Here is a 13,295-nt window from a genome sequence, read left to right as displayed (position 1 = left end):
AGCTGCCCTGAAGGCCAGAGCAGCTGAACAGTGTCCCAACCCCACCCCTAGCTCTTGTGGTCACTGGGAGGTATATTCCTTTGGGGATGGGACTGCAATGAGGGTGGGGAAGGGCAACAGGGCAGCATCTTGCTCTGTGCTCCCCATGCCATGTGTACAGTTGGCCCTTGGCCACAAGGCCTGTCTCTCTCATCAGACAGCAGGCTCTCTGCTGGGACACCAGGACTTTTGGCCACATGAAGAGCTGGGAGAACTGTTCCAACTGGGCCAGTTCTTATGAGCGCTCCTGGCCCTGCCCCTTTGCACCTGTGGCAAGGGTAGAGGGGAGTCCCTGTGTGCCAGGCTCTTGAGTTCTCATCACAAACATTGGTAATTCAGCACTTGTTTATTCCAGCCCTTGCGGCCCATTCTGGGGGTGAGGGGGGAGCAGACCACAGGAGCCCACGGGGACAGGGGTTTTGTACCCTCTGTGGCTATTGCCTGAGTATGCCAGGCAGGGCAAGGACTTGGGGAGCCCCTGGATTCTGCCCGTGATGCAGTCTGGGTGCTGTTCTGGAAGGGCTGGTTTCCACTGCCCCAGAGGACTAAGAAGTGGGGGAGGCCCTGGTTTCTGGTGGGGTGTCACCTGGGGGCCCTGGTGGGGGCTGGACTGGAGGATCCTGGGGTTCCAGGGCCCCCACACCATTGGGGTGCTCCACTCTCTCAAACAGGATGAGCATCTCACAGTGTGGGGTCTGTGGGAACAGGTCCACGGCCACAGCCTTGACTGGCCGGAAGGGACTGCCCTTCACCCGGTTCGACGGGGCCCTGCAGAGGCTGTATGGGAGGGAGCGCCATGGTCAACTGCGTGGGTACAGCAGGGTCTCCTGGGGTGAGGCCCCGTCCACCCAGGCCCCACACTCACTCCACAAAGTTGCCCATGGCTGCCCGGGGGTTGCAGGAGACATATAGGAGTCGCTTGAGATTCTCAGCTCTGCGGACAGCCAGGATCACTTTGGAATCTGGGGAGGCACAGACCCCTCAAGGGAGAGTCCCCAGTGGCTCCCCCTCAAGGAGCGGACAGGGGCCCGAGGCCAGGCAGCCTAGTTGGCCACCCTCTGCCTCCCCGCACCACGCCTCAGGTGGAGACCACTCACGTAGACCAGCGCGGGGTGGGTCCAGGACAGCTGTGAGCTGCTGGGACGCCAGTCTGCTCACCAGTGCAGGCACCAGGTCCTCGGCCCTCCCGCAATGGAATTCGACGTTGCTCAACTCTGGAGGTGGCACAGCAGCAGCCCTGCCATGAGGCCCGGGACACCCACCAGAGAGAGACCTGCCCAGCCGTGTCCAGAAGCCCCCAGAAGACACCTCAGGAAAACCCTTCTCTGCGGGGCAGCCCCAGGCATTGTGGGTGCACAATAGGTCCACACAGTAGGGGCCCTTTCTGCCCTCACCCCATGAGCCCTAGGAGCCACTGGGTGGGTCCCAGGTGCCGTATGGAGGGACACACAGGACCTGCCACCCACTGCGAGGCCCGCTGGCTCTCACCGTTGTCCAGGGCATTCACCCGGGCGTCCTCCACAGCCTCCTGGCACAGCTCGATCCCCACGACTCTCTTTACCTTCTGGAGCAAAAACAGGTCAGACTGATGGCGCCCCTCCCCACCCCTGGACCTTCTGGGGGGGCAGCGGAAGAGGATCTGGAACAGTCTGAGGTTCTCTTGAGGGGTCATGACAGAATGGGTGACGACACAAGAGTGGGATGGGGGAGAGCCTGCTCTTGACCGGGGTAGGAGGGCTCACCCGGGCCAGAGCCAGGCCAATGGTGCCAGTGCCGCAGCACACGTCCAGCACCGTGCTCCCCGCGTCCAGCTGGGCCCAGTCCTGGATGAGCGTGTAGAGCACCTCAGCCGCGGGAGTGTTCACCTGGGCATGGGTTACGCATCAGAGCAGCCTCCCTGCTGCCCTCCAGCCCCCCAGTGTCTGCATCCCCAGGCACTTGTGCTCTTGGTCGCCCCCACCCCAACTCCCTTCCCCACCTCTAACTGCCTGAGAGCCCCAGGGTCCCTCCGTCCACACCCAGTCTCCCGGCCCGAGAAAGCAACTCAATGCCGCCCCCCTCCCACCTCCTCGAGAGCTGGACCCATGGGACCCCTGCAGCAGCAGATACCAGACCCCACCAGCGCCAGAGCCTGGTGTCGTGCCCACAAGCCACCCTCCCACAGGGTGGTCACCAGGGTCTAGCGAGTGGCCACGATTAGTAGCCCTTCTTCCAGGTGGCCGACCTCACAGCCCTGGCAGCTCACTGCCTGGATGCTCTCCCCTCTCTGCTGCACCAGCCCTGAGCCCAGGGATCTGGTACCTGGAAGAAGGCGTGAGGGGAAATCCGGAAGCTCAGCCCCAGCAGGTCCTCGCGGATGCACTGGTCCCCGGCCACATGCTCCAGAGGCAGGCCCTCTTGGCTGGGGGTCTTTCTGTAGGCGGGAAGGTGGGTCTATCGGTGTCACCAGTCCTCGGAGAAACCCGCCCAGCCTCACCTGAGCTACTAACCGCTGTCCCTCCTCCACGAAGTAGAGGCAAGTCACCCCGCTGGTCTTGCCCGGCCCCTCCATGAAGTGCTGTGCCAAAGAAGCCTTCAGCCCCTCCAGCTCCTCAGGGCTCAGGTTCTGGAGCAAGCAGTAGAAAAGACCCGTAAGATTGTGTCGAAGTCTGCTTTGGCCCAGACACCCCTCCCCCAGCAAGCCACCCGCTTGAGACCTGCGGGTGGAAGTAGGCAATGGCCATGGCTTGGCCACGGCGGCTGGTGCGCACGGTCAGCTGCTTCCAGTAACCCGAGTATGTCTCCGGGTCATACGCCGAGTAGGGAGTGGACCTGTGGGAGTCATAGATGATCCTAAGTCCCTGACATCTGCCGACCAAGACTGGGTGAGCAGTGTCCCTGCTCTCTCCTCCAGCCACACCCACCAGACCCCCCAGATAGGACCCAGGTCTTCTGCTCCCAGACTGCCTCGGGATGTCCCGGAGCCACCAGCCCAGCCACGTGTCCTCACCGGATGAACTCCTGGAAAGCCTTCACCACCTGCTTGGTGGCCCCAGGAATATGCACGGTGTCGAAAGGAGCTGCCACAGCACACGTCCCACCCTTGTATTTGCCAAGCCGGCAGCCAACCGTGTTGTCTTCCCCATCCACCCCGACACCAACCAGAAACTCACATTTGTTCCGATACTCAGTCTGCAGGAAGGGGAGAAAGAAACAGAAAGACACCCACCCTTTCCCCGGCGGTCCAGCACTCGTGCATGGAGGATGTACAGCAAAAGACGCTGGTGAGCGAGGCCCTGGTTCCCCCGCAGGCCCTGGCAGCCCAGGGCAAAAGGCTGACAACTAACGAACACTTGATGACGACCATAAGCAGATACGCAGAAGAAAAGAGAGATGGGACAGCCAAGCAAGAGGAGTTTCTGTGAGAGCAGAGGCCCTGACCTGCTGAGGTGACGGCCGGACCCCCTCCAGCGGGCAGCAAGCCTTGTTGTGTTTGTGCCTCTGTAAGAGCAGCCAAGGGAGCAGAGCGCGGTTGGTGCTCCCAATTTCCCTGCGGGGCAAAGGAGGGGCAGAGATCAGGCTCCAACTGCCCAAGCGCCTGGGCCCCTTCTTGGAACCTCACTGTCCCCACCGGTAACACAAGGTTTTTACTGGCTAGTTCCCCAAAGGGGTATCTGAGCAGGCTGAGCGCACAGGGAGCCACCGATGGGCGCTCTGCCCAGAAGTGCCTGCACCCACACTCACTTGGCGAGCTTCTGCAGCACCTGCTCACACTCCAGCCGCTTCCGTTCAAGCTGCTCCGCGTAAGGCATGGTCCAAAGAGGGGTCACCACATCAGCGATGCACGGGGCGGGGGTGGCAGGCGGCTCCCCCTGGTCCTCCCGTTGCCTCTTCCTGGCCAAGGGGTCAGCCTTGGGCCTGGCCAGGCGCACGCTGAGCGGCCGGCCCTTCCACAGAGCGCCGTGCAGCACACATAGGGCTTTGTCGCGCTCGGCGGCGCTGCGAAAGGTCACGAAGGCGCAGGGAGGCTGCCCGAAGAGCTTCGTCTTGTGGGGCTGCAGCCCGAAGCGGCCCAGGAAGCGCCGGACGTCGCTAAAGCTGGCGTGGCGCGGCACGTTCTGAAGCTCCAGCTTGAAGATCTCCGAAGTGAATAGGCCGGCCCGGATGTAGCTGTAGGGCCCCGGCTGAGCACCCGGTCCCGCGGCCCCTGCCCCCGTGGCCTGCTCCTCCCCCTGCTGGGGGCCCGGGGCCGCGGGGCTGCCCGGAGCGCTGCGGCCGTCCTGGTCGGGGCCCCCCACGCGCGACCGGCCCTGCGTGGAGACAGCAGACAGGCGGGCTGGCTGGGACCCGCGCGCCCCGAGCCTCTCCCTCTCCGTCCCATCTCACCACCCGCCCCCGGCTCCGCCAGGGTCTCCCTTCACCGTACTTCGCCGTCGAGCTCGTCACCCATCGTCCGCTCCGTCCGCCGCCTTGCCCGGGGCCTGGCACACGGGGGGGGCGCGCGGAGAGCGGCTGCGACTCGGCGAGGCCGGCCCTGCTCCGGCCCGGGCGGGGGCGGGACTCGTACCCTCCGCGCTCAGGTCCGGGTCTCGGGCACGGGCTGCGCAGCCCGCCAGGCAGGGGCCCGCGCCCGCCGCCCTCCTCGCCGACCGCTCTCTCGTCCGCCGGCGCGCGCAGCTGAGGCGGCGCGTCTCTATCGTCCCCACTTCCGTCGACGTCATCGCCACGCGCCGCTCGGACCCCCAGCACTGTCCGCGAGCTCTAGGGGCGCGCGCTGCCGCGGACGGAAGTGCGCGCGAGGGCCGCCGGGAGTGCGCGCTCCCCGGCCCCCGGGCGGGCCGGGCATGCGCCGCGGGCGTTTTGGCGGGAAGCGTGGGGCGGGCTGGACAATGAGAGTGTCCGCCGCCTGAGCCAATAAAGCTGCGCTGGTTTTGAATCGCGGCGCGTTTCCCGCCGCCGGGGTCAGGGGTCGGGGTTCGGGTCGCGGGGCGGAGGGAAGAGAGGGCGGGCGGGAGGTGCCGGCGCCAGACGCGGAGGAAGGAGTTGCGACCAGCCGCCGAGAGGCCGCGGAGCCCGCGACGACCGAGCCAGCCGAGCCGCCGCCGCCGCCGCGCCCATGGCGGCCGCCAAGGTGGGCCGGGCCGGGGCGGGGGCCGGACGGGCCGGGGCCGCTACCGGCGGCCACGTGGGAGGCCCGCGCCGCCGCCAACCCCCGTCGGCCAGCGGGCTCGGGCGCGGGGCCGCGTGACCTTGGGGCGGCCGGGCCTCGCGCTCGCTCCTGGTCGCCGGGCCGCGGTCGGGCCCAGGCCTCCCGCTCGATCTTCGCGGGCCCCGCACCGAGACGGCCCCCGCCCGCCCGCGGCCCGCGCAAAGCCCCATTCATCCAGTGCTGGTTCCCGAGCCGCCACCGGCCTCCGCTCCCGCGCGGCCCGGCGGGCGGCCTGTGGCGGCGGGGGCCCGGGGATGGCCGTGCGGCCCGGTGCGATCCGGCCGAGGAGCCGGCGAAGGCCTGCCTTTTTGGGCAGAGCCCGGGAGCTAAGTCTGGGCGTCTTATACTCCTGGGCTATGGATTGCCAAGCCACGTGCTCCGTGAGACAACCTAAAACATGATCCTTTGTGCTTTACAGTTTTTTGCAGTGGATTAGAATTCTGTGGCTCTTGTGTGAATTCTTTTGAATTATAAAACGTAATTTTCCCAACCTAGGTATAACTGCCGGCAGAACTGTGAATTCTGTATAAACGCTAGCAGACCCATCACAACCTTTTTTCCTTTTAAGCAAGAGCACAGATTTTTCTCAACCAGTGAAAACTCAAAGGGTTGCTTTGTTTTAAGGGTAGTGTTTGTTTCTAGGCGCTCTTTTCTCCATCATCGTGTCCTTAGTCTGTGCGTGGCAGTACCAGCATCTGCATCTTACAGATGAGGAGCCTGGGGCAGTTTCTCCCCGGCACTGGGAGTTTCAGGGTTTAAGGAGCTCAGTCAGTCTGTGCAGGTGTGGTTGTTGCATTTGGGGGAGGGTGTCAGAGTCCGGTGTCTCCCTGCGGATCCCGGAGAAAAGTTTTGAGTTGAAAGGCTTTTTTAATCCCTTGCTTTGTGGTGAGGCCCTTCACTAGTGGGGATGATGGCTCTGGCCACTGGTGAGCTCTGGCGTGGCCAGTAGGGTCATATCTCCACCCTCCTCCATAGGACACCCACGAGGACCACGACACCTCCACCGAGAATGCCGACGAGTCCAACCATGACCCCCAGTTTGAACCAATAGTTTCTCTTCCTGAGCAAGAAATTAAAACGCTGGAAGAAGATGAAGAGGAGCTTTTTAAAATGTAAGTAAGTTGGTGTTTTTTCAGAAGTAGGCATTTTCAGTATAAGATAGTAACTGGTTCTTACGGGTGTCAAGGTCTTGGCTTGACCTTTAACCACACTGAGGGTTTTGTGATGGCTACTCCCACGTGGAAATCAAGGCTGTTGTTAGAATCCACTCATTCCTAGGTCCTGGGTGTCCCTGCTGCCCTGAGGCCAGTCCTGGGGAGGGCATGGGCACTCCCAGGTGTCATGTTACCACTGCTCTGTCCACAAGGGACATCTCGCCAAGACCCCTGTCCTTGCCAGCCTTGCCTCTAAGACTCTCTCAGCCCCCTGCCGCTGGTTGAGCATTGGGTCTTTACTACTATCTCTTTTCCTTAAATGTGGGGGTACTTTGAAGTTTATGAATTTCAGATTCAGTACTTTTAGTGTACAAAACAATGCTTGGAATTACAAATGAGAGTGGGCGGTGCTATAGTCATTAAAGTTACTCTTTGAAAATCGTACGTGATTCTTGGTGCTTTCAACAAGAAGCTACGGTGGCCGTGTCACTTTGAAGCAGTGGTCACAGAAGCCGTGTATCCAGATGTGTGCGACAAAGTGACGGCACCGGCGGACACGCAGGATCGCAGGAGACGCTAATGTAGCTACAAGTTAGTGGAAATCAGGGGGAAGCAAACTCTCCACCCCTTCAAATTCTGTCCAAGATGCCAGGTTATGGTTTGAGTGCTTTGCTGTGGGTCAGGGGAGGGAAGCAGAGGGGATCACCAGCACTGCGACTCCTCTCTCTAAAGCAGGGAGGCTGGAGAGACCAGCCCCTCCCCACCACTCCCAAGGGCCTGGGGAAGGAGAGCTGTCTGCACCCCTTGGGTCTCAGAGGGTGCTGGGCGGCTCCATAAAGACACTGGTTTTCTGGGTCTCTGATCTGCGTAGAAATGCTGCTGCACCTCCTGGTGTCCTGAGGGAAGTGAGGCCAGTGGGTGGGGCCTTCATGATGGGCCTAGGGCTTCTTCCTGAGGATGCATCTCCCTTGACAGAGTTGAGTTCGGAGAGCAGTCTTCCACAGGAAAGGGACCGGCTGAGCTGGGGTCCTGTGGGGAAGCAAAGGGCAGGGCTGCTCTGGGCAGGAAGGCGGGCTGTTGGGCCAGAGCCTGGTGGCCTGAGCAGAGGCCTGCAGCCCCGTCTTCCCAGCAGAGGGAAGGCTCCTCGGCCCCTGCCTACTTCCATGCTGCCCTTGTGGTGCCAGGGACGCCAGGGAGCCCCCTGCCCCGTGATTGCAGCCTTGCCCAGGACGCGGTGGGCTCTCTGAGAGGTCAGGTCGTCCTGTTGGAATACGTTGCCACTGTAGAAATTCTTTTCCTTTTTTTATTGTGAAGTAAAAATCTGGAGTTTGTTGAGCCGTCTCACTCTTGTTGACGTCTTGACTTGTGGTACTGGGAGTAAAAAGAAAGGCAAGGGTGTCTTGTGACGCCGTGGGCGCAGGCTCGTTCGTCCCCTCCTGTGCTTGCCTAACCCCTCGCTCAACGGCTTTCCTCAAAGGCGGGCCAAGCTGTTCCGGTTCGCTTCAGAGAACGACCTCCCGGAGTGGAAGGAGCGGGGCACTGGGGACGTCAAGCTGCTGAAGCACAAGGAGAAGGGGACCATCCGCCTCCTCATGCGCAGGGACAAGACCCTCAAGATCTGCGCCAACCACTACAGTAGGTGGCCCCGGGCACAGTGTGGGGCGTCCAGGGAAAGCCACCCGCAGCTTGGCTGGTAAAGGGGTGACAGTAAGATTCCCCCCATGTCAGTCCCTTGGTCACTGGGCTGCTCTGGAGTCGCAAGTGTGTGTCTGGAAGCAAACGTGTCCGGCGGGGCAGGGCCCCTCCTCTGGGCACACAGGTGACCCTGGCAGGAACCAGAGGGAGCGGCCCTGGAGGGTGATGTGGCCAGATGAGCAGGGAGGGGCCTCCAGGCACCACAGTCCCCCCGGCCTTCACGGGCCAGACTCCATGTCTTTGCCCCATGGTCCTCCCACCCTGCCCAGGCCATCGGCTCTGGCCTGGTGCTCGTCTTCCAACCCAATTTGAGGTGTTTCCCCGGGCGTTTTCCCTGGCCCCCTGCTTTTCCCAGAGCCAGGCTGGTCACTGGGTTGTTTGCTGTGAGCTGCAGGTGGGTCCCAGGCCTGGTGCCCTGTAGGAATGTGGGCTCACTGGGTGTCTGTGGGCTGGGATGACCACTCTCGGTTCAGAATGTGACGTATTCCTGGGGCTGGGCATGTCCTGTATCTCAGGAGGCTTCTGCCAGGGGCGTGGGGTGAGCATGGCTCTGGGGTGCTCCTGTTTCTTGGGGAGCTCGTCCCCCTTGAGTCTGTGCGAGGTCTGAGGAGATGGACAGCTGTGCTTATTCCCGGCCGTGGCTCAACCTTCTGTGACATACGAGCAGGTCACAAGGCCTTCGGTGTCCACTTCCGGTGGCCTCGTTGCCCGTGGTGTCCCTGGGCAGTGCAAGGCTGAGAGTGGTTGGCCTGGTCTGACCATGAGCCTTCCTGGGTGATCACTCCACTTCCTGGCTTCTGCTCCTCTGCCGCTCCCCACTTTCTGTGGGCCAGGTCCCGGATGGAGTGGCCAAGCATGGGCACAGCCACTGGAAGGGCTGGGCCCACCAGGCCTTGTGGCCCATGTCTGCCCTGGGTCTGGGGGCTGCTCAGACAGGGGCAGGGCCATGGGGCTGAGCGTGAGCAGCCATGGTGGCATTGGAGGCCTTGGCTGAGTTGGGATTGGAAACCCTCGCTGAGGTGTCCTTGTGGTCAGGGAATGGGCCACCCTGTTCCCCGATTCAGAGCGGTCCTGGTTTTACATGAACATAGGGTGTTTTCAGAGGTTTGGGTAAAATCGGGATCTCACAGGACTTTGTCTAAGCCTGGTTGGCAAACCCCAAACCAGGCCTGTTTTGCCCCAATTCGGGCCTTCAGGGGTCAGGGTGGGTGGGCCAGCTTGACAGCTGCACCATCCTCATGGGGCTTCTCTCTCCAGTCACGCCGATGATGGAGCTGAAGCCGAACGCAGGCAGTGACCGTGCCTGGGTCTGGAATACCCACGCAGACTTCGCCGATGAGTGCCCCAAGCAGGAGCTGCTGGCCATCCGCTTCCTTAACGCCGAGAGTAAGCAGGCCTGGGCCAGCCTGCCGCTGCTTCTTAACGGTGTAGCGGTTTGGTTGCAAACGCCACTGCTGTTGCTTTCCCGGGAGAGTTGACGGCAGCTGGGAAGCGTGTGGTGGGGACTGATCCTGCCCTGCTGTCTGATGGGCCCTTGGGGAAGGGACCTAAGTGCCCTCGAGGTCTTGCCCAGACTCTTGAGTCCATGACAGTGCGGTTCCTTTGCTGAGTTCACAGGGGGCTGTGCTGGCAGTCTGCCCAGGGCCGACCTGTTCTCTCACCATGGCCTGGGTGCCAGCAAGGGCAGTGCCCAGGCAGACCTCTCCCTGGCTGGGACATTTTCCCAGCTTGGGTTGTCAAAAGCAGCACCCAGTGGGCCCTGGGGGGTTGGTTGGGTGCTGGGGCTCAGCACCCCAGTAGCTGAACATCCAATGCTGAGTGGACCTCGCCTCTGCTCTGGGAATGGGGCCTGCAGGAGCAGAGAGCAGAGCGCCTGGCAGGAACAAGGCTACCCTGCCCTGCCCAGATGGGTGCCAAGTCAGGCAGGGAGGTGGAGGGTTGGGGCACCCTGGGATGGGCCTTGTGAACCTTGGAGTTTCAGACCCACCAGGACACGTACTCCTCGCTGCTCAGGGACCTTAGGGGGGTATCTTCTCTTATCTCTGCAGATGCACAGAAATTCAAAACAAAGTTTGAAGAATGCAGGAAAGAGATTGAAGAGAGAGAAAAGAAAGGTGCCAGATGCCCATGGGGTGGCGGGCGCCCGGGGGTGCTCTGCAGACTCACTCTGCACCTGGCTGCAGCCCCAGGCGGGTGCTTTTTCCGTCTGCCACAGCAGCATTCCGGGGGGCTGTGACCACTTTGACCTGTCAAGGGCAACGCAGCCACCCCGGTACACAGGTGCTTTCTGAGGGGCAAGCCAGCCGTTGGGGCCCCGTGCACGTGCCCTCTGGCCTGGCCTAGCAGCCAAGTCACGACGTTGCCTGGAGTCTCCCGGGGGCTGCAGGGGCTTGGAGAGGTCCTCGTGGTCACCTGCGTACTCAGGGCCCCATGCTGGTCGCCAGCATCCTGAGCGGGGTCCCAGGCGTGAGCACGTGTTTACCTGGAGGCACACAGGGAAGTGGCCTGTCCGCTGCCATGGGGCTGGGCAGAGCGGTGATTCCTTCTTACCGCGTTCCTGTGTCTTGGCAGGATCTGGCAAAAATGATAGTTCCGAGAAAGTAGCTGAGAAGCTAGAAGCTCTTTCGGTGAAGGAGGGCAAGGAGCCCGAGAATGAGACCAAGGAGCCCGAGAACGAGACCAAGGAGGTGGCTGAGGAGGAGCAATGAGTCGGCTCCCGTTGTGTTCTTTCTCCCTGTCTTTTCCCTTTTTCTTTTTTTAAATTTTGCCCTGCACCCTTCTTTTTGGTTTGTTTTTATTCTGTTTTGTTTTTACAAGGGACTTTATATAAAGAACTGGCTTCCAACATTCAGGTTGTTTTTTTCTAAGTTTTTGCCCTAATGAAGACGACTTCAGAAAATCCATTACCCAGTCGTGAGAATGTACTGTGCTAACTTTCTTTTCCATAGTGGAAACACTTATTTATAGTCATCAAAATAGCAAATAAACAACACGTTTGAAACTTGCATGGAGGCAGGACCATGTGTGCGTCGGTCCCATCCTGGGACAGTGGGTTCCTGCCCCTTTGGCCGTCACACACGCTCTGCTGTGTGGCCTTTGGGCCGCGGTGCGTCTGAGCTGGTGCTGGTGGGGCAGGTGGCCTGGGGAAGCCAGTGCTGTCCTGGAGACCTAAACAGCCCTGCTTTGCCCCATGGCCAGGAGCAGGGAGGTTTTTTTTCCTGGCCTTTGGGGGAGAGAGGAAGCCCACCAGGTCCCCTTGGCTGCGGCACAGAGAGACCCAATGGGTCCCCTGGCTTCGGCCGGGCATCTTTTGTTGGCCCTCAGCCCTGGCGGAGCCACCCGTCCACAGCGTGCACATCTGGCCTGGTGCCGGGCGCAGGCGGGGCTCAGCCCCACAGCCATCCTTGGAGAAGACCTGTCTGTGTGCTCCTGGCCCTCCGTCTGGGTGGAGGCCGGGGACATCTGCGGGAGATTTCAGTAAGGGACGACTTCAGGGATGCAAGCGGGTTAGTGCCATTTGGAGTTTGTCCTGTAAGGCAGGTAGGCCTAAGCAACAGAGAGGTTTTCCAAGCACAGGGTCATGCCTGTAATGGCCTGTGTCCCGGGAGACCACCTGGGCTCGGAGGAGCTCCCGCAGGGGAGGGGGAGGAGCACGGCAGGAGCCGACCCTGGAGCATCTATCAGAGGCTTCCATCATGGCAGAGCCCTGGCCTGTCTTCCCTGTGTCCCGTGTCCCATTTAAACCTCACTTCCTTGGCCCCTCTGGTGGAGGCACCTCCAAAGGAAGCCAAACTGAAGACCTCACTGGCCTTGGTCACATGCTGGCATCCCTAGGCCTTGCTTGCTCGCCAGGCACCTGTGGTGGTCCTTCCCACCCAGGGAGGGACGTGGAAGCTTTTGCACCTTCCCATTTCAGTCGTGATGCTGGTGGAGGTCACGATGCATTGACCGGAAAGGCTGGTGCTGGGCCTTGGTCCTTCTCCAGGGAAGGGTGGTCAGACACCCCTGCCAGCACAGAAGGGACGTGGAACGCCTCTGCTTTGGGCTGTAGTACATGGTGAATCCCACTTGCTGTAAAATGCTAGGCTGATTTCCCTCCTCTTGGGTGAGGAGATGTGTCTCCAAGGGGGGAGCCCTGAGCGGGGTGGCCCCTCAGGGTGGCTGGGGCACAGCCGTGCTGTGACCAGGCTGCACTGCAAGGTGTGACAGCCAGGATGAGCAGGGACACTGGGGGCTTCTCTGAGCCCCCAGCCAGTATATGTCCAGGTGGACTCCCCGAGGCCAGGGTGTGTGAGGGGGTGTGTGATGGGGTGGGGGTGGGGCACGAAATGGCCACGCTGTTCCAGGTCAGTCCCCTGGCCTGCAGCTCAGGCACTCTGCTGTGCTCAGGAGAGGACACCTGGGCCATGGCCTCACTGGGTCCGTCCCACCCGGGACCCCTCTGCCCAGGCAGTCGGCAGGGACCTCTTCAAGGGGGACACGTGCCTTTCCTGCCCACGCCCAGCGACAGGTGCTCACTGCACAGCTCTCACCCCGCACAGACCTGGAGGCCCTCCGGGGACCTCCGTGTGCTGGGCCACAGAAGGGCAGGAGCCAGGGCCAGGCCCGGGGTGGGGCTACAGTGTGTCCTCAGGCCCCGAGGCCACCAGAGGCTGAGGCAGCCCGGGCAGAGCAAGGAGGTGTCTGCTCTCCGCTCACCTCTGGGCCCTGGGCCTCCTGGGGTGGGTGGGCTCCCCGATGGGCAGAGGCTGTAACTGGGGGTGGTGGGAGGAAGCCCATTACCACCTCTGCTGTCCAGCAGCTGCATTAATGCCTCTGTTCTGGCCCCCAAGCCCAGGTTCCTTTCTAACAGCTCACGGCCCTGCCTGCTGGGCTAGGACCTTAAGGCGAGGTGGGGTCTTCCAGTCTGAGGAGTCCCAGGGCCTGTGCAGCGTGGCCCGAGGAGGTGGCCGCTGGGCTGCGCGGGGTTCTGGCTGTAGAGAAGCAGATGCCCAGGGCCAGGGAGGGCGAGGGCCCCACATGGATTCCGATCTGGGGAGGGGGCAGATGGGTCTTGGTTTCAGAACAGAGGACCCAGGGACGTGCTGGAGGGGACAGACTTGCCGGTCCTCACTGTGGAGGCTGTGGTCCACCCACGCGCGGTCCAGAACTGCGAGGCTGCTGGTCCACCTTAAGCGACAGAAGTGGCGGTGCTGGTGGGGTGGGATTTCCTGCAGGAG

General features: G+C 61.9%; 2 protein-coding genes and 1 non-coding gene across 5 annotated transcripts; 2 read left to right on the top strand and 1 right to left on the bottom strand.

The window, feature by feature from the left end:
* Window positions 1–355: 355 nt before the first annotated feature.
* On the bottom strand, window positions 356–4,735 carry TRMT2A (tRNA methyltransferase 2 homolog A). 2 transcript variants are annotated; one of them, XM_057526155.1, is made up of 12 exons: window positions 4,445–4,733; window positions 3,763–4,328; window positions 3,460–3,568; window positions 3,029–3,210; window positions 2,736–2,850; window positions 2,529–2,644; window positions 2,341–2,452; window positions 1,782–1,904; window positions 1,528–1,603; window positions 1,137–1,253; window positions 905–1,001; window positions 357–816 (listed from the first exon to the last, which is right to left on the bottom strand). In XM_057526155.1, exons 1-12 carry the CDS (start codon window positions 4,466–4,468, stop codon window positions 585–587), a joined length of 1,869 nt encoding a protein of 622 aa, XP_057382138.1. In that variant the 5' UTR covers window positions 4,469–4,733; the 3' UTR covers window positions 357–584. The 2 variants fall into 2 exon arrangements, with proteins under 2 accessions (XP_057382139.1, XP_057382138.1); XM_057526156.1 differs by lacking the exon at window positions 1,137–1,253 and having other exon boundaries at window positions 356–816; window positions 4,445–4,735.
* Window positions 4,736–4,989: 254 nt separating this feature from the next.
* On the top strand, window positions 4,990–11,081 carry RANBP1 (RAN binding protein 1). 2 transcript variants are annotated; one of them, XM_057526157.1, is made up of 6 exons: window positions 4,990–5,149; window positions 6,203–6,339; window positions 7,859–8,016; window positions 9,334–9,462; window positions 10,125–10,190; window positions 10,648–11,081. In XM_057526157.1, exons 1-6 carry the CDS (start codon window positions 5,135–5,137, stop codon window positions 10,782–10,784), a joined length of 642 nt encoding a protein of 213 aa, XP_057382140.1. In that variant the 5' UTR covers window positions 4,990–5,134; the 3' UTR covers window positions 10,785–11,081. The 2 variants fall into 2 exon arrangements, with proteins under 2 accessions (XP_057382140.1, XP_007196297.2); XM_007196235.2 differs by lacking the exon at window positions 4,990–5,149 and adding an exon at window positions 5,176–5,607.
* LOC114235780 (small nucleolar RNA SNORA77) lies at window positions 10,233–10,358 on the top strand. Its single transcript, XR_003621878.1, has one exon. It is a non-coding gene; the product is annotated as a small nucleolar RNA SNORA77 (small nucleolar RNA).
* Window positions 11,082–13,295: the final 2,214 nt, after the last annotated feature.

The sequence above is a fragment of the Balaenoptera acutorostrata genome, chromosome 13 (assembly GCF_949987535.1).
Source record: "Balaenoptera acutorostrata chromosome 13, mBalAcu1.1, whole genome shotgun sequence".
NCBI classification, from domain to species: Eukaryota; Metazoa; Chordata; class Mammalia; order Artiodactyla; family Balaenopteridae; genus Balaenoptera; species Balaenoptera acutorostrata.
Note: the sequence above shows the minus strand (reverse complement) of the source record. Positions and strands in the feature narration are given on the sequence as shown.

What these genes read in the sequence shown, in the direction of transcription:
- TRMT2A (XM_057526155.1), bottom strand. Translation starts at nt 4,468, where the DNA reads ATGGGTGACGAGCTCGACGGCGAA. An exon ending in GTGCTGCAGAAGCTCGCCAA is followed by an intron (nt 3,569 to 3,762) that starts GTGAGTGTGGGT and finishes TTTGCCCCGCAG; the next exon opens with GGAAATTGGGAGCACCAACC. An exon ending in TTGGCCTGGCTCTGGCCCGG is followed by an intron (nt 1,604 to 1,781) that starts GTGAGCCCTCCT and finishes TTTTTGCTCCAG; the next exon opens with AAGGTAAAGAGAGTCGTGGG.
- RANBP1 (XM_007196235.2), top strand. Translation starts at nt 5,482, where the DNA reads ATGGCCGTGCGGCCCGGTGCGATCCGGCCGAGGAGCCGGCGAAGGCCT. An exon ending in CCGCTTCCTTAACGCCGAGA is followed by an intron (nt 9,463 to 10,124) that starts GTAAGCAGGCCT and finishes TTATCTCTGCAG; the next exon opens with ATGCACAGAAATTCAAAACA. An exon ending in TGAAGAGAGAGAAAAGAAAG is followed by an intron (nt 10,191 to 10,647) that starts GTGCCAGATGCC and finishes GTGTCTTGGCAG; the next exon opens with GATCTGGCAAAAATGATAGT.